General features: G+C 47.0%; 1 protein-coding gene across 2 annotated transcripts; it reads left to right on the top strand.

Moving 5' to 3' along the window:
* LOC129839774 (lipopolysaccharide-induced tumor necrosis factor-alpha factor homolog) lies at nucleotides 1-21275 on the top strand. 2 transcript variants are annotated; one of them, XM_055907412.1, is made up of 8 exons: nucleotides 1-91; nucleotides 5161-5460; nucleotides 5709-7496; nucleotides 12393-12560; nucleotides 13237-13311; nucleotides 13394-13433; nucleotides 13873-14023; nucleotides 20187-21275. In XM_055907412.1, the coding sequence occupies exons 4-8, from the start codon at nucleotides 12414-12416 to the stop codon at nucleotides 20290-20292; spliced, it is 519 nt and encodes a 172-aa protein (XP_055763387.1). In that variant the 5' UTR covers nucleotides 1-91; nucleotides 5161-5460; nucleotides 5709-7496; nucleotides 12393-12413; the 3' UTR covers nucleotides 20293-21275. The 2 variants fall into 2 exon arrangements, with proteins under 2 accessions (XP_055763387.1, XP_055763388.1); XM_055907413.1 differs by lacking the exon at nucleotides 13394-13433.
* Nucleotides 21276-21322: the final 47 nt, after the last annotated feature.

Here is a 21322-nt window from a genome sequence, read left to right as displayed (position 1 = left end):
CTCTCTTACAGGGTCATAATCTTCCTCTTACAGGGTCATAATCTTCCTCTCTTCCTACGAGCTCCATCTGCATTCGTGATGCACACTGCAGGTAATCATCCTCGTCGCCATTGTAGTGTCTTAGCTCTTATGACTTATTTATATAATAAAAAAGACTCTGAATACAAGAAATTGAACTGGAGCTTCACATTTACTAAAACGAGTTAGTACCAGAATAACATAGAACAACACTGCGCATGGCCAAGGGTGCTCCATTCTTAAAGGGGACATCAGTAATTAACAGAACATAACACCATACGTAACTGTACTGCAGAAATACAGTTTGACATTTGCTATCATTGTTTTCTATGTTGCGTGAACGCTTCATAGTTTACGTGGTAACAGTCATTGGTATAATTGAACCATTATCATTCTCAAGTAAATAGTCACGGTTCAAATCTACTCCAAGGTGGCTTAGCAGTTCAGACGTCTTTTCCGTATTGTCTTGTCGTGTCCTGTATATATATATATTTACACCTTTTCTTCACATATCTTTTATTTATTTTATTATCCAAGAACTCAACTACAAAAGCTTTCCTGCAAAAGCTTTCCTGCAACCCGCTTCACCAATTACAATAAGTAATATTTACCTCAATCTGAAAATCCATCGTGGAAGATAGCCAGGGGCTAATTCAGAAGCTAGCCTGATAGCTAACCAGAAGCTACTCCGATAGCTAGCCAGAAGCTAATCTGTAGCTGCCCCGAAATTAGCCGGTTTGCTAGCTAGCGTTGGTGTTTCAGCTGCCCACGTTTTGCGGTCATCAGCTATTCCTTTAGCTCGATAATCTACCGGCACTTTTGTGCAACGCGACTCGGACCGGAGCATTCCGGGACTTTTTTTCTCCCAGTTTCCCCGGATTCCAACCGCAGGCTCTGGACACTTGCACCTTGATTTCGCAGCTAGCTAGCTGCATACCGTGTGACTATTGGCTTACGTCGACCCCGGAGCAAACTCAAATCATGCTGGAGCTAGCCAGCTGAGGAGTTCCATCACCATCCGGACCCGTTTCTTTTGTTGCTGCTGCAGATACGGAACCCCACCGGGCCTTCACGACTGACTGCCGACGTTATCTGCCCGAGGGATTTATCCAACCGGCAAATCCGTCCCGACGTTACCTGAACGCTCACCTGAGGCCCGCTAATCGTTAGCTGTCCTATCGGCTGCTATCTGAACAAAACCCCACTACACGGAACCTACCGACGGAAACGCACGAGGTATCTACAAACAGACCTCCATCCTATGCTGCTACCGATAGCCATATACCCGGCCAGCTGTCTGGATCGCCACGACCCCAACCAACCTCTACTCACTGGACCCTTACTGATCACTCGATTAAGCATGCCTCTCCTTAATGTAAATATGCCTTGTCCATTGCTGTTCTGGTTAGTGTTTATTGGCTTATTTCACTGTAGAGATTCTAGCCCTGCTCTCTATACCATATCCAACCTATCAGTTCCACCACCCACATATGCGATGACATCACCTGGTTTCAATGATGTTTCTAGAGACAAGATCTCTCTCATCATCACTCAATACCTAGGTTTACCTCCACTGTATTCACATCCTACCATACCTTTGTCTGTACATTATTCCTTTAAACTATTTTATCGCCCCCAGAAACTTCCTTTTACTCTCTGCTCTAGTAGCTCTAGGCGACCAATTCTCATAGCTTTTAGCCGTACCATTATCCTACTTCTCCTCTGTTCCTCTGGTGATGTAGAGGTGAATCCAGGCCCTGCAGTACCTGGCTCCACTCCTATTCCCCAGGCGCTCTCTTTTGATGACTTCTGTAACCGTAATAGCCTTGGCTTCATGCATGTTAACATTAGAAGCCTCCTCCCTAAGTTTGTTTTGTTCACTGCTTTAGCACACTCTACCAACCCGGATGTTTTAGCCGTGTCTGAATCCTGGCTTAGAAAGACCACCAAAAATTCAGACATTTTTATCCCCAATTACAATATTTTCAGACAAGATAGGACGGCCAAAGGGGGCGGTGTTGCAATCTACTGCAAAGACTGCCTGCAGAGTTCTGTTATACTATCCAGGTCTGTTCCCAAACAATTTGAACTTCTACTTTTAAAAATCCACCTCTCTAAAAACAAGTCTCTCACCGTTGCCGCCTGCTATAGACCACCCTCTGCCCCCAGCTGTGCTCTGGACACTATATGTGAACTGATTGCCCCCCATCTATCTTCAGAGCTCGTGCTGCTAGGCGACCTAAATTTGAACATGCTCAACACCCCAGCCACCCTACAATCTAAGCTTGATGCCCTCAATCTCACACAAATTATCAATGAACCTACCAGGTACCACCCCACTTCCGTAAACACGGGTACCCTCATAGATATCATCCTAACAAACTTGCCCTCCAAATACACCTCTGCTGTTTTCAACCAAGATCTCAGCGATCACTGCCTCATTGCCTGCATCCGCAATGGGTCAGCGGTCAAACGACCTCCACTCATCACTGTCAAACGCTCCCTGAAACACTTCAGCGAGCAGGCCTTCCTAATCGACCTGGCCGGGATATCCTGGAAGGATATTGATCTCATCCCGTCAGTAGAGGATGCCTGGTCATTTTTAAAAAATGCCTTCCTCACCATCTTGAATAAGCATGCCCCATTCAAGAAATTTAGAACCAGGAACAGATATAGCCCTTGGTTCTCTCCTGACCTGACTGCCCTTAACCATCAGAAAAACATCCTATGGCGTTCTGCATTAGCATCGAACAGCCCCCGTGATATGCAACTTTTCAGGGAAGCCAGAAACCAATATACACAGGCAGTTAGAACAGCCAAGGCTAGCTTTTTCAAGCAGAAATTTGCTTCCTGCTACACAAATTCAAAAAAGTTCTGGGACACCGTAAAGTCCATGGAGAATAAGAACACCTCCTCCCAGCTTCCAACCGCTCTGAAGATAGGAAACACTGTCACCACCGACAAATCCACTATAATTGAGAATTTCAATAAGCATTTTTCTACGGCTGGCCATGCTTTCCACCTGGCTACCCCTACCCCGGACAACAGCACTGCCCTCCCCTCTGCTACTCGCCCAAGCCTTCCCCATTTCTCTTTCTCCCAAATACAGTCAGCTGATGTTCTTAATGAGCTGCAAAATCTGGACCCTTACAAATCAGCCGGGCTAGATAATCTGGACCCTTTCTTTCTAAAACTATCTGCTGAAATTGTTGCCACCCCTATTACTAGCCTCTTCAACCTCTCTTTCGTGTCGTCTGAGATCCCCAAAGATTGGAAAGCAGCTGCGGTTATCCCCCTCTTCAAAGGGGGGGACACCCTTGACCCTAACTGCTACAGACCTATATCTATCCTACCCTGCCTTTCTAAGGTCTTCGAAAGCCAAGTCAACAAACAGATTACCGACCATTTCGAATCACACCACACCTTCTCCGCTATGCAATCTGGTTTCAGAGCTGGTCATGGGTGCACCTCAGCCACGCTCAAGGTCATAAACGATATCGTAACCGCCATCGATAGGAAACAATACTGTGCAGCCGTATTCATTGACCTGGCCAAGGCTTTTGACTCTGTCAATCACCACATCCTCATTGGCAGACTCGACAGCCTTGGTTTCTCTAATGATTGCCTCGCCTGGTTCACCAACTACTTCTCTGATAGAGTTCAGTGTGTCAAATCGGAGGGTCTGTTGTCCGGGCCTCTGGCAGTCTCTATGGGGGTGCCACAGGGTTCAATTCTTGGACCGACCCTCTTCTCTGTTTACATCAATGATGTCGCTCTTGCTGCTGGTGATTCTCTGATCCACCTCTACGCAGACGACACTATTCTGTATACTTCTGGCCCTTCTTTTGACACTGTGTTAACAACCCTCCAGGCGAGCTTCAATGCCATACAACTCTCCTTCCGTGGCCTCCAACTGCTCTTAAATACAAGTAAAACCAAATGCATGCTCTTCAACCGATCGCTGCCTGCTCCTGCCCGCCTGTCCAACATCACTACTTTGGACGGCTCTGACTTAGAATATGTGAACAACTACAAATACCTAGGTGTCTGGTTAGACTGTAAACTCTCCTTCCAGACCCACATCAAACATCTCCAATCCAAAGTCAAATCTAGAATTGGCTTCCTATTCCGCAACAAAGCATCCTTTACTCATGCTGCCAAACATACCCTTGTAAAACTGACCATCCTACCAATCCTCGACTTCGGTGATGTCATTTACAAAATAGCCTCCAAAACCCTACTCAATAAATTGGATGCAGTCTATCACAGTGCCATCCGTTTTGTCACCAAAGCCCCATATACTACCCACCACTGCGACCTGTACACTCTCGTTGGCTGGCCCTCGCTTCATACTCGTCGCCAAACCCACTGGTTCCAGGTCATCTACAAGACCCTGCTAGGTAAAGTCCCCCCTTATCTCAGCTCGCTGGTCACCATAGCAGCACCTACCTGTAGCACGCGCTCCAGCAGGTATATCTCTCTAGTCACCCCCAAAACCAATTCTTCCTTTGGACGCCTCTCCTTCCAGTTCTCTGCTGCCAATGACTGGAACGAACTACAAAAATCTCTGAAACTGGAAACACCTATCTCCCTCACTAGCTTTAAGCACCAGCTGTCAGAGCAGCTCATAGATTACTGCACCTGTACATAACCCATCTACAATTTAGCCCAAACAACTACCTCTTTACCTACTGTATTTATTTATTAATTTATTTTGCTCCTTTGCACCCCATTATTTCTGTCTCTACTTTGCACTTTCTTCCAATGCAAACCAACCATTCCAGTGTTTTTTAGTTTTTATTTTACTTGCTGTGTTGTACTCACTTCGCCTCCATGGCCTTTTTATATTTTATTTATTTATACATATATCTGTTTGCCTTCACCTCCCTTATCTCACCTCACTTGCTCACATTGTATATAGACTTATTTTTTTTCACTGTATTATTGACTATATGTTTGTTTTTACTCCATGTGTAACTATGTGTTGTTGTATGTGTCGAACTGCTTTGCTTTATCTTGGCCAGGTCGCAATTGTAAATGAGAACGTGTTCTCAATTTGCCTACCTGGTTAAATAAAGGTTAAATAAAAAATAAAAATAAAAAAAATAAAAAAGTAATGTCTTGTTTACGTCTATTTCTCAGCAGTGATGGATGCCGCGGTGTTCTGATAAAGGAGGTCCGACCTGAATCCCAGGGTTAAAATACGGTTCCGGAAGGGCGTTGGGAAATGCCCACTCTCTGTTCAACCCAGTGGAACTCTTTTTCCCTTTGAGGAGTTTACAATAGCGAAGTACAGTTATACATTGATATTGTGTACTGTTATTGTTAAAATAATGCTTGTATTTAACGTTATCATTATTGTAGAAATGTAAAAATGGATGGTTTGCAGACTTGCCTTGGAGCTGGCCACTCCCCTTATAGTCTCCGTGGAACGTCCCACCAGTGAGTTGATTTTTGGTTTATGTACGTTCTGTTCCTGCACGTTATAGCTTAGTTATTTTTCACGTTAATACTTTATAGGACAGTCCGTTTTTCAAGTCATTTAGCTCTTGCTATATTTTAAAGCACTTTGGTTTATTTCCTTGTCATAATTTGTATCATCCAAGTTTTGAGAAATAAAAACCCTTATTGTTTAATTGTGACACTCACTTGATTTGATTGACAGCCTGACTCAGCGTTCTCTTCAACAGAGCCTGGATGATCCTGATCAACTCCACCTCCTGTGGTACACAAACACAACCATCACGTTATTTTCAGATTGGTTTCTAGTGAAGTAACGTCTAGGCAACATTTAGTAATGATACAAGTATTTAGGTGAACTAGAGCAAAGACAAATCAATATTTTTTTGTATCATCAGCAGCTCCTCTTCTACGTGGTCACTGTTACCGACAGGTTAGGTTATCCGTGGCGATGGCGAACGGGGTCTCGGTGGCGTCCAGCGCCTTCAACAGCCTCCTCTTCTGCCCCAGGATGAGGTCTGTCTCGGCCACCAGCTTTTCGATGTGCCGCTGCAGCTCTGACTTCCAGAAATGGATATGCTGCAGTCTCTCGCCCAGGTGCCGCGTCCCCTCAGCTTGGGTGTGCAGAGTCCCAGCCTCGGTCTCCTTATACAGTGTTTTGGACTCCTCTGGTGAGGTGAATCCTCTGCGTTGTTTCAGTCTGTAACCACCTGGTGAAGGGTAGAGAAAGGCTTGAAGTGCCATTCCTCCGGGATGCCATTCCTCTGAACGGTACCCCGCGGTAGCCAAGCCGGAGGAGGGATACAAGTGTATGTGGGCGAGAGGCCACTCTAAAAGTGTGCAATGCCACAGATGTCTCAAGTTTTGAGGGAGCATGCAATTGGCACGCTGACTGCAGGAATTATCACCAGAGCTGTTGCCAGAAATTTATGTTAATTTCTCTACCATAAGCCACCTCCAACGTTGTTTTAGAGAATATGGCAGAATGTTGAATAACCACGCCAGTCCAGGACCTCCACATCCGGGTTCTTCACCTGCGGGATCGTCTGAGACCAGCCACCCAGACAGCTGATGAAACTGAGGACTATTTCTGTCTGTAATAAAGCCCTTTTGTGGGGAAACAAATCAGTCTGATTGGCTGGGCCTGGCTCCCAAGTGGGTGGACCTATGCTCTTCCAGGCCCATCTATGGCTGCGCCCCTGCCCAGTCATATGAAATCCATAGATTAGGGCCTAATGAATTTATTTAAATTGACTGATTTACTGTAACTCAGTAAAACTGTTGAAATTGTTGCATGTTACGTTTATATTTTTGTTCAGGATACATTCTCAGGTAACAACAAATGGTGGATGGATGAACACACACACTTTTCTAAAATGTATTCACATGAAAATAGGCCTGTGTTAGGTGTTCTAATTACCTTTTTTCCAAACACCAATGGACCAATGTTAGTTAAGTAATATCTAGTCTGCAGTACGTTCTAATAGTCTAGCTGAAGATGACTCATCTCACCAACAAGCATATTTTCCAACCACAACGTTGTTTTTCGAGAACTATAAACACATTCATTCACCACAGCCACAATTTCCCCTCAAAACACACACACACACACACACACACACACACACACACACACACACACACACACACACACACACACACACACACACACACACACACACACACACACACACACACACACACACACACAAACACTGATTGACCAACAGGTGTAGTTATTTTCCATCAGGCTTGTGTTCACTATTCAGCCACTTAAGATAACGTTGTTACCTCATCTGCCTCACACCTTCCTCATTCCTCCCTTCTGTGTGTGCTCTCGTTCTCGCTCTCTTTCCTGCCTGGTTCACTTTCTCACGGTCTCAAGGGAGTAGCAGCTCTGATCTTTAGCTCCACACAGTCCACAGTACCTCGTCTCCTCCAGGGCTCCAGTCCACAGTACCTCATCTCCTCCAGGGCTCCAGTCCACAGTACCTCGTCTCCTCCAGGACTCCAAAAAGGTAAGGGGCTGTCTCTCTGCTCGAGGCTGGGAAAGAGTGCTCTGAGTTGAGGGGTTTCAGAGTGCTTCTTTGCAGGATGTAATAAAATATGAAAGAGTTGTGTGTAGGACTAGGAATATCTGTGTTTGTTTTGTGTGTGTTGCTACGTGAGAAGGAAAAGACTTAGAAGAGGGGTGTTTTTTAAATTGGTTTAGAGAAAACAGCACCAGTCACCCTACCTTCTTCTAACTCTGTCTTGGTGCCTAATGATAGATGTGTACACACAGACAGCGCTGTTAGATGTGTACACACAGACAGAGCTGTTAGATGTGTACACACAGACAGAGCTGTTAGATGTGTACACACAGACAGCGCTGTTAGATGTGTACACACAGACAGAGCTATTAGATGTGTACACACAGACAGCGCTGTTAGATGTGTACACACAGACAACGCTGTTAGATGTGTACACAGACAGAGCTGTTAGATGTGTACACACAGACAGAGCTATTAGATGTGTACACACAGACAGAGCTGTTAGATGTGTACACACAGACAGAGCTGTTAGATGTGTACACACAGACAGCGCTGTTAGATGTGTACACACAGACAGCGCCAGGGCCCATGGGGTAGAGTACTACTGTTGACTAGGGCCCATAGGGTAGTATACTACTGTTGACCAGGGCCAAAAGGGTAGTGTACTACTGTTGACCAGGGCCCATAGGGTAGAGTACTACTGTTGACCAGGGCCCATAGGGTAGTGTACTACTGTTGACCAGGGCCCATAGGGTAGTGTACTACTGTTGACCAGGGCCCATAGGGTAGAATACTACTGTTGACCAGGGCCCATAGGGTAGAATACTACTGTTGACCAGGGCCCATAGGGTAGAATACTACTGTTGACCAGGGCCCATAGGGTAGAATACTACTGTTGACCAGGGCCCATAGGGTAGAATACTACTGTTGACCAGGGCCCATAGGGTAGAATACTACTGTTGACCAGGGCCCATGGGGTAGTGTACTACTGTTGACCAGGGCCCATAGGGTAGAGTACTACTGTTGACCAGGGCCCATAGGGTGGGATACTACTGTTGACCAGGGCCCATGGGGTAGTGTACTACTGTTGACCAGGGCCCATAGGGTAGAGTACTACTGTTGACCAGGGCCCATAGGGTGGGATACTACTGTTGACCAGGGCCCATAGGGTAGTGTACTACTGTTGACCAGGGCCCATAGGGTAGAATACTACTGTTGACCAGGGCCCATAGGGTAGAATACTACTGTTGACCAGGGCCCATAGGGTAGAATACTACTGTTGACCAGGGCCCATAGGGTGGAGTACTACTGTTGACCAGGGCCCATAGGGTAGAATACTACTGTTGACCAGGGCCCATAGGGTAGAGTACTACTGTTGACCAGGGCCCATAGGGTAGAATACTACTGTTGACCAGGGCCCATAGGGTAGTGTACTACTGTTGACCAGGGCCCATAGGGTAGAATACTACTGTTGACCAGGGCCCATAGGGTAGAGTACTACTGTTGACCAGGGCCCATACGGTAGTGTACTACGGTACTGCGGTGTGCTTTAGGACCATGCGGACGCCTCCGAGCCGTCAGGTAGGTTGTTTGGAGTGTTTATCCGAGTGGATAAAAATAATACAACTATGTCCCCCCCACTTATAAAACCAAAGTTGCGCCCCTGGTTTTAACAGTGATCAAGTAGAATACTATTTGGTCATAATGTAGACCTACCAGTTTGGTCTACCATCAAAAACAATGGAGAAAATGCATCCCATAACATTTTAACATGGAAATACCTGTTCTATCATTCAGCCTACAGTAGCAGCCAATGTGTGGTGTTCAATGTAGGCGTACATTCTATGAGACGTTTGAAAAAATCATTCAGGGCTTGACATGAACCTGTTTATCCACTTGTCCTTCAGACAAGGAGGTGACTGAAAATGTTGTTGAGTCGTTTGATGCAAGAAACCATTTTATTCCCATACCATTATTACAGAGAATCTGACAAATACAACAAAATACAACACTGCCCCTTTAACACAAAAACGCTCTTTAACTGACTCCCTTTTCAAAGATGTCTAGAAATGCACACGTGTTGTGCTCTTGTAGGAAGCAACCACTCCCCTATTGCTGACTAAAACTATCTATAACTGGGCTAATAGCTCACTAACTAGCAGAGGATATGATCTCAAAACAGCTCATCTACTCACGACCGCAGATTCTGTAAAGACAGGCACGTTCAACGTGAACGGCACATATATGGCAGTGGTTTATTTGCATATAGGCCTACTGCAGCTCTGATTGGTTATGGCGCACCGGTCTGTTTAGATCAGAGTATGTGCAAGTCAATGCAATAGAATCCTACTCTGATGTGTTCTGTCTACAACAAAGTCCGATGAATCGATGGTTTTGTTTCGGTATGTTGCATTGAAAGTAGCTAATATTGCGTTGATTAGATCCCAATTCCCACAGTAGAGGGAAACGTTGATAGTGTTAACGGGGGAAACTAGAAAGTCGAGAGGTTCAATCTCGTGCTACTCTGCGCGGGCTGATTTTTCTTCTGCGCAGCAGCAGCTCCCCGCAACACTAAACAACTCAACCTCACTTCCTCATGATCCCGTGGAACAAAGTCCAACAGATAAGCCTCCGTTACAGCTTCATAACAACACCATCGTCAACTACATGATGCTGTATAACATTTACTCATAGGCTTATGTCCCAAGTTGTAGAAACATTTCAAGGATGATCGATGGAAACAGGATGCACCTGAGCTCAATTTAGAGTAAATTTCATAGCAAAGGGTCTGAATACTTATGTAAATAAGGTATTTCTGTTTTTTTGAAAATTGCAATCATTTTTAAGAGCCTGTTTTTGCTTTGTCATTATGGGGTATTGTGATTAGAATTAGAATTTGTATTTATTTATTGAACCTTAATTGAACCAGGAAGTCCCATTGGGATCAGAAGACCTGTGTCCTAATGGAGACCACGTAGATCAATTATGTTTAGATCATGTGATGTATTATAGCTGATTCCAGATGACATACTGCACTGTGTATTATAGCTGATTACAGATGACATACAGATGACATACTGCACTGTGTATTATAGCTGATTCCAAATGACATACTGCACTGTGTATTATAGCTGATTCCACATGACATACTGTACTGTGTATTATAGCTGATTCCACATGACATACTGCACTGTGTATTATAGCTGATTACAGATGACATACTGCACTGTGTATTATAGCTGATTCCACATTACATACTGTACTGTGTATATAGCTGATTCCAGATGACATACTGCACTGTGTTTGCCTATGACTGACTAGTGTCTAAAAACTATCTGAGGGGTCCATAATATGGCTTGGAACCTTTTACTGCAGTGAGTGATTTTTGGTAGTCTTTAACAAATCTACTTTGAAACCAAAGTATACACCTCACACACATGGTTATGGGCTTAAACAAAGAAGACACCTGTACCATGTCAGGTATAGAGTTTAAATGTATTCAGTTTTGAGTTTGCATCCCAATATTACACTTTATATACATCACAGAAGACTGAAATATAACAAAACAGATTGACATAGAAACACTGGATTTTCATCGTGAATAACATTCCACCCATGAGGTCACAGAGGGCACTTCTGGACATTGACTGCAGGAAAGGGCCATGAGGTCACAGAGGGCACTTCTGGACATTGACTGCAGGAAAGGGCCATGAGGTCACAGAGGGCGCTTCTGGACATTGACTGCAGGAAAGGGCCATGAGGTCACAGAGGGCACTTCTGGACATTGACTGCAGGAAAGGGCCATGAGGTCACAGAGGGCACTTCTGGACATTGACTGCAGGAAAGGGCCATGAGGTCACAGAGGGCACTTCTGGACATTGACTGCAGGAAAGGGCCATGAGGTCACAGAGGGCACTTCTGGACATTGACTGCAGGAAAGGGCCATGAGGTCACAGAGGGCGCTTCTGGACATTGACTGCAGGAAAGGGCCATGAGGTCACAGAGGGCACTTCTGGACATTGACTGCAGGAAAGGGCCATGAGGTCACAGAGGGCACTTCTGGACATTGACTGCAGGAAAGGGCCATGAGGTCACAGAGGGCACTTCTGGACATTGACTGCAGGAAAGGGCCATGAGGTCACAGAGGGCACTTCTGAACATTGACTGCAGGAAAGGGCCATGAGGTCACAGAGGGCGCTTCTGAACATTGACTGCAGGAAAGGGCCATGAGGTCACAGAGGGCACTTCTGAACATTGACTGCAGGAAAGGGCCATGAGGTCACAGAGGGCACTTCTGGACATTGACTGCAGGAAAGGGCTGCCTCTGTATTTTGTATTGTCAATGGATGTGTCATTGTAGATTGACACTTAAACATTTTCTAACTGACTCTAACTGTTGATCATTCACCAGTAACATAGACCAGGGTGAGGGTTATTCTGATATATTTAGTGGGTGTGTGGCATTCATTAGTGGTGGTGTTGTTTTTGGCTTGTACTACTCAGATTCTACAGGCCAAGTCTTTGTCCAATGAAATGTCACCAAACCTGCCCGGTTGAATACAGGGGTGTGTATCATTGTTATAAGCAACAGCTTGAACAAGAAGTGTGTGTGTGTGTGTGTGTGTGTGTGTGTGTGTGTGTGTGTGTGTGTGTGTGTGTGTGTGTGTGTGTGTGTGTGTGTGTGTGTGTGTGTGTGTGTGTGTGTGTGTGTGTGTGTGTGTGTGTGTGAAAGAAGATAGGTGAGAGAGATAAGGGGGAGAGAAGGTGGGGGCAGAGACATATGTTTTCTCAATGTGATATTTTCAAAAGGTGTGCTCACTGTGTTTGTGCTCACTGTCTTCCACTCTCTCTCTCTTCCCCCCCCCCCCCCCCCCCCCCCAGACAGTATGGAGAAGAGCCAGTATGGACCCCCGCTGGATGCGTCTGCTCCCCCCTACCCCTACCCCGGCTACCAGGGAAGTGGCGGGGGAACAGCCTACCCCCCTCAGCCAGGCTACCAGGGAAGTGGCGGGGGAACAGCCTACCCCCCTCAGCCTGGCTTCCAGGGAGGTAAGAGATCAGATCTACACTGATACTCTTAGGGACAGTTTAAGCTTATACTCTTAGAAAATAAGGCGCTATCTAGAACCTTCCTGGAACATGAAAGGGTTCTTCTTGGAACCTAAAAGGGTTCTTCCTGGAACCGAAAAGGGTTCTTCTTGGAACCTAAAAGGGTTCTTCCTTGAACCGAAAAGGGTGCTCCTATGGGGACAGCCGATGTGTGTGTCACGATAGCCATAGATGTCATGAACATCATTGTTAAGGGCTGGCCAACCACTCTGTATCCCTAGGTTTGTTCCCATAATGCTGGCCAACCACTCTGTATCTCTGGGTTTGTGTTCCCATAATGCTGGCCAACCACTCTGTATCTCTGGGTTTGTGTTCCCATAACGCTGGCCAACCACTCTGTATATCTGGGTTTGTTGTCCCATAATGCTGGCCAACCATTCTGTATCTCTGGGTTTGTGGTTCCATAATGCTGGCCAACCATTCTGTATCCCTGGGTTTGTGTTCCCATAGTGCTGGCCAACCACTCTGTATCTCTGGGTTTGTGTTCCCATAACGCTGGCCAACCACTCTGTGTCCCTGGGTTTGTGTTCCCATAATGCTGGCCAACCACTCTGTATCCCTGGGTTTGCGGTAAATGACAGTGTATTGATGTATTTATTCATCCCTTGTTTATCAGGTCCCCAACCCGGCATGTACCCACCACCTCCCCAATATGACATGGGCATGGCACAACCTACAAATGCCCCCAGCGGTGAGTCACACACACACTGAAAAAAACTCCAAACTGTCTGACCAAAACTACCTAAATCGGTTCCTTTTTTTATTATTCACAGTACCCCGTGACAAACGAGAACGAAGTTGTACAAACACAAGGTATTTGCTGGACGTCCTGGCCTTAGCAACAGCCAGCCTTAGCAACCCCTTGAATCCTCTACCTCTTTAGGGGTTTTAAATATAGAACTAACAACAAGCGACACAATTTTTTTGGGGCCTAAGTTGTTCTATCCAGTTCTATCCTGTTCTATCTAGCTCTGTCTGGTTCTGTCCAGTTCTATCCCATTCTATTGAGTTCTATCCAGTTCTGACCAGTATTTCCCTCTCCCCGCAGTAACCCGGGTGGTGGTGATTCTTTCTAGTCCTGTCCAGTTCTATCTGGTTCTATCTGGTTCTGACCAGTATTTCCCTCTCCCTACAGTAACCTGGGTGGTGGTGATTCTTTCTAGTTCTGTCCAGTTCTATCCAATTCTATGAAGTTATATCCAGTTTTATCCAGTTCTATCTGGTTCTAACCAGTATTCTCCTCCCTCTGCAGTAACCCAGGTGGTGGTGATGCAGCAGCCGCTGCCTAGAGACGTGTCCGGCCAGATGACGTGTCCACACTGTCAGGTCCAGGTTCTGACAGAGACCACACACACCACTGCACTACTCACCTGGGTCATCTGTGGAGCCCTCTGCTGCTTCATGTGAGTTATGCACACACACACACACACACACACACACACACACACACACACACACACACATATATACACTGCTCAAAAAAATAAAGGGAACACTTAAACAACACAATGTAACTCCAAGTCAATCACACTTCTGTGAAATCAAACTGTCCACTTAGGAAGCAACACTGATTGACAATAAATTTCACATGCTGTTGTGCAAATGGAATAGACAACAGGTGGAAATTATAGGCAATTAGCAAGACACCCCCAATAAAGGAGTGGTTCTGCAGGTGGTGACCACCGACCACTTCTCAGTTACTATGCTTCCTGGCTGATGTTTTGGTCACTTTTGAATGCTGGCGGTGCTTTCACTCTAGTGGTAGCATGAGACGGAGTCTACAACCCACACAAGTGGCTCAGGTAGTGCAGCTCATCCAGGATGGCACATCAATGCGAGCTGTGACAAGAAGGTTTGCTGTGTCTGTCAGCGTAGTGTCCAGAGCATGGAGGCGCTACCAGGAGACAGGCCAGTACATCAGGAGACGTGGAGGAGGCTGTAGGAGGGCAACAACCCAGCAGCAGGACCGCTACCTCCGCCTTTGTGCAAGGAGGAGCACTGCCAGAGCCCTGCAAAATGACCTCCAGCAGGCCACAAATGTGCATGTGTCTGCTCAAACGGTCAGAAACAGACTCCATGAGGGTGGTATGAGGGTCCGACGTCCACAGGTGGGGGTTGTGCTTACAGCCCAACACCGTGCAGGACGTTTGGCATTTGCCAGAGAACACCAAGATTGGCAAATTTGCCACTGGCGCCCTGTGCTCTTCACAGATGAAAGCAGGTTCACACTGAGCACGTGACAGACGTGACAGTCTGGAGACGCCGTGGAGAACGTTCTGCTGCCTGCAACATCCTCCAGCATGACCGGTTTGGCGGTAGGTCAGTCATGGTGTGGGGTGGCATTTCTTTGTGGGGCCGCACAGCCCTCCATGGGCTCGCCAGAGGTAGCCTGACTGCCATTAGGTACCGAGATAAGCTCCTCAGACCCCATGTGAGACCATATGCTGGTGCGGTTGGCCCTGGGTTCCTCCTAATGCAAGACAATGCTAGACCTCATGTGGCTGGAGTGTGTCAGCAGTTCCTGCAAGAGGAAGGCATTGATGCTATGGACTGGCACGCCCGTTCCCCAGACCTGAATCCAATTGAGCACATCTGGGACATCATGTCTCGCTCCATCCACCAACGCCACGTTGCACCACAGACTGTCCAGGAGTTGGCGGATGCTTTAGTCCAAGTCTGGGAGGAGATCCCTCAGGAGACCATCCGCCACCTCATCAGGAGCATGCCCAGGCGTTGTAGGGAGGTCATACAGGCACGTGGAGGCCACACACACTACTGAGCCTCATTTTGACTTGTTTTAAGGACATTACATCAAAGTTGGATCAGCCTGTAGTGTGGTTTTCCACTTTAATTTTGAGTGTGACTCCAAATCCAGACCTCCATGGGTTGATAAATTTGATTTCCATTGATCATTTTTGTATGATTTTGTTGTCAGCACATTCAACTATGTAAAGAAAAAAGTATTTAATAAGAATATTTCATTCATTCAGATCTAGGATGTGTTATTTTAGTGTTCCCTTTATTTTTTTGAGCAGTGTATATATATGCCTGTACGTAGGGGTGGCAGGTAACCTAGTGGTTAGAGCTTTGGACTAGTAACCGAAAGGTTGCTAGATCGAATCCCCGAGCTGACAAGGTGAAAATCTGTCGTTCTGCCCCTGAACAGGGCATCATTGTAAATAATTATTTTTTTCTTAACTGACTTGCCTAGTTAAATCAAATCAGATGTTAATGGTCACATACACATGGTTAGCAGATGTTATTGGTCACATACACATGGTTAGTAGATGTTAATGGTCACATACACATGGTTAGCAGATGTTAATGTGAGTGTAGTGAAATGCTTGTGCTTCTAGTTCTGACAGTGCAGTAATATCTAACAAGTCATCTAACAATTCCACAACAACTCCCTTATAAACACAAATGTAAAGGAATGAATAAGAATATGTACATATAAATATATGGATGAGCGATGGCCGAACGGCATAGGCAGTAGATGGTATAGAGTACAGTATATACATATGAGATGAGTAATGTAGGGTATGTAAACATTATATAAAGTGGCATTGTTTAAGTGACTAGTGATACATTTATTACATCCAATTATTAATTATTAAAGTGGCTAGAGATTGAGTCTGTATGTTGGCAGCAGCCACTCAATGTTAGCGATGGCTGTTTAACAGTCTGATGGCCTTGAGATAGAAGCTGTTTTTCAGTCTCTCGGTCCCAGCTTTGATACACCTGTACTGACCTCGCCTTCTGGATGATAGCGGGGTGAACAGGCAGTGGTTGTTGTCCTTGATTATCTTTTTGGCCTTCCTGTGACATCGGGTGGTGTAGGTGTCCTGGAGGGCAGGTAGTTTGCCCCCGGTGATGCGTTGTGCAGACCTCACTACCCTCAGGAGAGCCTTACGGTTGTGGGCGGAGCAGTTGCCGTACCAGGCGGTGATACAGCCCAACAGGATGCTCTCGATTGTGCATCTGTAAAAGTTTGTGAGTGTTTCTGGTGACAAGCCAAATTTCTTCAGCCTCCTGAGGTTGAAGAGGCGCTGTTGCTCCTTCTTCACCACGCTGTCTGTGTGGGTGGACCATTTCAGTTTGTCCGTGATGTGTACGCCGAGGAACTTTCCACCTTCTCCACTACTGTCCCGTCGATGTGGATAGGGGGGTGCTCCCTCTGCTGTTTCCTGAAGTCCACAATCATCTCCTTTGTTTTGTTGACGTTGAGTGTGAGGTTATTTTCCTGACACCACACTCTGAGGGCCCTCACCTCCCTGTAGGCCGTCTCGTCGTTGTTGGTAATCAAGCCTAACGCTGTACTGTCGTCTGCAAACTTGATGATTGAGTTGGAGGCGTGCATGGCCACGCAGTCATGGGTGAACAGGGAGTACAGGAGAGGACTGAGAACACACCCTTGTGGGGCCCCAGTGTTGAGGATCAGCGGGGTGGAGATGTTACCTACCCTCACCACCTGGGGGCATACCGTCAGAAAGTCCAGGACCCAGTAGCACAGGGTCTCGAGCTTAATGACGAGTTTGGAGGGTACTATCATGTTAAATGCTGAGCTGTGATCAATGAACAGCATTCTTACATAGGTATCCCTCTTGTGCAGATGGGTTAGGGTAGTGTGCAGTGTGATTGCGATTGCGTCGTCTGTGGACCTATTGGGGCAGTAAGCAAATTGGAGTGGGTCTAGGGTGTCAGGTAGGGTGGAGGTGATATGATCCTTGACTAGTCTCTCAAAGCACTTCATGATGACGGAAGTGAGTGGCACGAAGCCTCCAGTGGTGATCCATGGCACGAAGCCTCCAGTGAGGAGTCATGGCACAAAGCCTCCAACGAAGGCCTCCAGTCCGGAGCCTCCAGCGACGTTCTCCAGTCCAGAGCCTCCAGCGACGGCCTCCAGTCCGGAGCCTCCAGCGACGTTCTCCGTCCGGAGCCTCCAGCGACGGCCTCCAGTCCGGAGCCTCCAGCGACGGTCTCCAGTCCGGAGCCTCCAGCGACGGTCTCCAGTCCGGAGTCTCCAGCGACGGTCTCCAGTCCGGAGTCTCCAGCGACGGTCTCCAGTCCGGAGCCTCCAGCGACGGTCTCCAGTCCGGAGTCTCCAGCGACGGTCTCCAGTCCGGAGCCTCCAGCGACGGTCTCCAGTCCGGAGTCTCCAGCGACGGTCTCCAGTCCGGAGCCCCCAGCGACGGTCTCCAGTCCGGAGCCCCCAGCGACGGTCTCCAGTCCGGAGCCCCCAGCGACGGTCTCCAGTCCGGAGCCTCCAGCGACGGTCTCCAGTCCGGAGTCTCCAGCGACGGTCTCCAGTCCGGAGTCTCCAGCGACGGTCTCCAGTCCGGAGCCTCCAGCGACGGTCTCCAGTCCGGAGTCTCCAGCGACGGTCTCCAGTCCGGAGCCTCCAGCGACGGTCTCCAGTCCGGAGCCCCCAGCGACGGTCTCCAGTCCGGAGCCCCCAGCGACGGTCTCCAGTCCGGAGCCCCCAGCGACGGTCTCCAGTCCGGAGCCCCCAGCGACGGTCTCCAGTCTGGGGCCTGCAACGAGGGTGCTCCGTCCGGGGTCGGCGACGAGGGTCCCCGCACCAGAGGTGCCACCAAAGTGGGGTGAGCCAGTGGTGGAGTGGGGTCTGCGTCTAAGGTCAGGGCGTGACAGTAGCCCCCCCAAAGGTGCGGCCGGAGTCCCCACCTTTGGGGGGGGGGGGGGGGGTACAGTCACGGCCTGACCTTAGAGATCCTTTTTATGTCTCTATTTTGGTTTGGTCAGGGTGTGAGTTGGGGTGGGTATTCTATCTTCTATTATTTGTATTTCTATGTTTTTGGGCGGGTAGGGTTCTCAATCAGGGACAGCTGTCTATCGTTGTCTCTGATTGAGGACCATACTTAGGTAGCCCTTTTTCCCACCTGTCTTTGTGGGAAGTTGACTTTGTTTATGGCACATAGACTTTAGCTTCACGGTTTGTTTTGTAGTGTTTATTGTTTTGTCGGCGTCATTTTTCAAATAAAAGAACATGTACGCTCACCACGCTGCACCTTGGTCCAGTTCTTTCAACGACCGTGACAGTAGCAATGATCTAGTGTTGCCAGCCCGGGTCGCGCATTCGATATGCTGATAAAATTTAGGGAGCCTTGTTTTTAGATTAGCCATGTTAAAATCCCCAGCTACAATAAATGCAGCCTCAGGATATGTGGTTTCCAATTTACATAGAGTCTAATGAAGTTCTTTCAGGGCCGTCGAGGTGTCTGCTTGGGGGGGATATACACAGCTGTGATTATAATCTGAGACAATTCTCTTGGTTGATAATGCGGTCGGCATTTGATCGTAAGAAATTCTAGGTCAGGTGAACAAAAGGACTTGAGTTCCTGTATGTTGTTATGATTACACCACAACTCGTTAATCATAAGGCATACACCCCCGCCCTTCTTCTTACCAGAGAGATGTTTATTTCTGTCGGCGCGATGTGTGAAGAAACCAGGTGGCTGTACCGACTCTGATAACGTATCCCGAGTGAGCCATGTTTCTGTGAAACAAAGAACGTTACAGTCTCTGATGTCTCTCTGGAAGGCAACCCTTGCTCGAATTTCATCTACCTTGTTGTCAAGAGACTGGACATTGGCGAGTAATATACTTGGGAGCGGTGAGCAGTGTGCCCGTCTGAAACTTCTGCGGCACCGTTGTTTTGGGTCGCCTACTGGGATCCGATCCAGGAATACACACACACAGGTTACAGGAATACACACACACAGGTTACAGGAATACACACACACACAGGTTACAGGAATACACACACACACAGGTTACAGGAATACACACACACACACAGGTTACAGGAATACACACACACACAGGTTACAGGAATACACACACACACAGGTTACAGGAATACACACACACAGGTTACAGGAATACACACACACACAGGTTACAGGAATACACACACACACAGGTTACAGGAATACACACACACACAGGTTACAGGAATACACACACACAGGTTACAGGAATACACACACACAGGTTACAGGAATACACACACACACACAGGTTACAGGAATACACACACACAGGTTACAAGAATACACACACACAGGTTACAGGAATACACACACACAGGTTACAGGAATACACACACACAGGTTACAGGAATACACACACACAGGTTACAAGAATACACACACACAGGTTACAGGAATACACACACACAGGTTACAGGAATACACACACACAGGTTACAGGAATACACACACAGGTTACAGGAATACACACAAACAGGTTACAGGAATACACACACACAGGTTACATGAACACACACACAGGTTGCAGGAATACACACATAGGTTACAGGAATACACACACACAGGTTACATGAACACACACACAGGTTACAGGAATACACACACACAGGTTACAGGAATACTCACACACGTTACAGGAATACACACACACAGATTACATGAACACACACACAGGTTACAGGAATACACACACAGGTTACATGAACACACACACAGGTTACAGGAATACACACACACTGAATCTTCATCTCTCTCTGTCTCTGTCTCGCTCTAGGTGCTGGCCATGCTGTTTGATTCCGTTCTGTGTTGACTCCTGTAAGGACGTAGAACACCGCTGCCCCAACTGCAAGAGAGTGATCCACATCCACAAACGCATGTGAACAGACCAAGATGAGACGCCTGCCACAAAGTGATCTACCTGCCAGAAAGTGATCATCTACTGTATATATGAACAGCCACAGTCCACTGACAGTTCAGTGCGTAATCTACATCAGAAATACAATAGTCTACTGTCTCTCTGAAATGACTGCAGCAGTAAAGCTTCCTCTACTGTCTCTGAAATGACTACAGCAGGGCAGCTTCCTCTACTGTCTCTCTGAAATGACTACAGCAGGGAAGCTTCCTCTACTGTCTCTCTGAAATGACTACAGCAGGGCAGCTTCCTCTACTGTCTCTCTGAAATGACTACAGCAGGGAAGCTTCCTCTACTGTCTCTCTGAAATGACCACAGCAGGGCAGCTTCCTCTACTGTCTCTCTGAAATGACTACAGCAGGGAAGCTTCCTCTACTGTCTCTCTGAAATGACCACAGCAGGGCAGCTTCCTCTACTGTCTCTCTGAAATGACTACAGCAGGGCAGCTTCCTCTACTGTCTCTCTGAAATGACCACAGCAGGGCAGCTTCCTCTACTGTCTCTCTGAAATGACTACAGCAGGGAAGCTTCCTCTACTGTCTCTCTGAAATGACTACAGCAGGGCAGCTTCCTCTACTGTCTCTCTGAAATGACTACAGCAGGGCAGCTTCCTCTACTGTCTCTCTGAAATGACCACAGCAGGGAAGCTTCCTCTGCTGTCTCTCTGAAATGACTACAGCAGGGCAGCTTCCTCTACTGTCTCTCTGAAATGACTACAGCAGGGCAGCTTCCTCTCTGTCAATGGGAATGTGTGACAGGATATTCTTCACCATATGTGCCGGCTGCAAAGTAAAAATGTACTATATCGTAAAAATTCATGAAACCAAAAATTTGTTTTTTGGTCTTAATTTAAGGTGAGGCATTAGGGTTAGCAGTGTGGTTATATTGGATGACTTTGTGGCTGTGCTACTGATTGTAATGACGTGTTTTAATTAAATGGATTTAAACAGAACGTATTGTTCTGTCCAGTGAAAAACAGTAAAGTTTGTTGATTGGTTG

The sequence above is a fragment of the Salvelinus fontinalis genome, chromosome 40 (assembly GCF_029448725.1).
Source record: "Salvelinus fontinalis isolate EN_2023a chromosome 40, ASM2944872v1, whole genome shotgun sequence".
Lineage (NCBI taxonomy): Eukaryota > Metazoa > Chordata > Actinopteri > Salmoniformes > Salmonidae > Salvelinus > Salvelinus fontinalis.
Note: the sequence above shows the minus strand (reverse complement) of the source record. Positions and strands in the feature narration are given on the sequence as shown.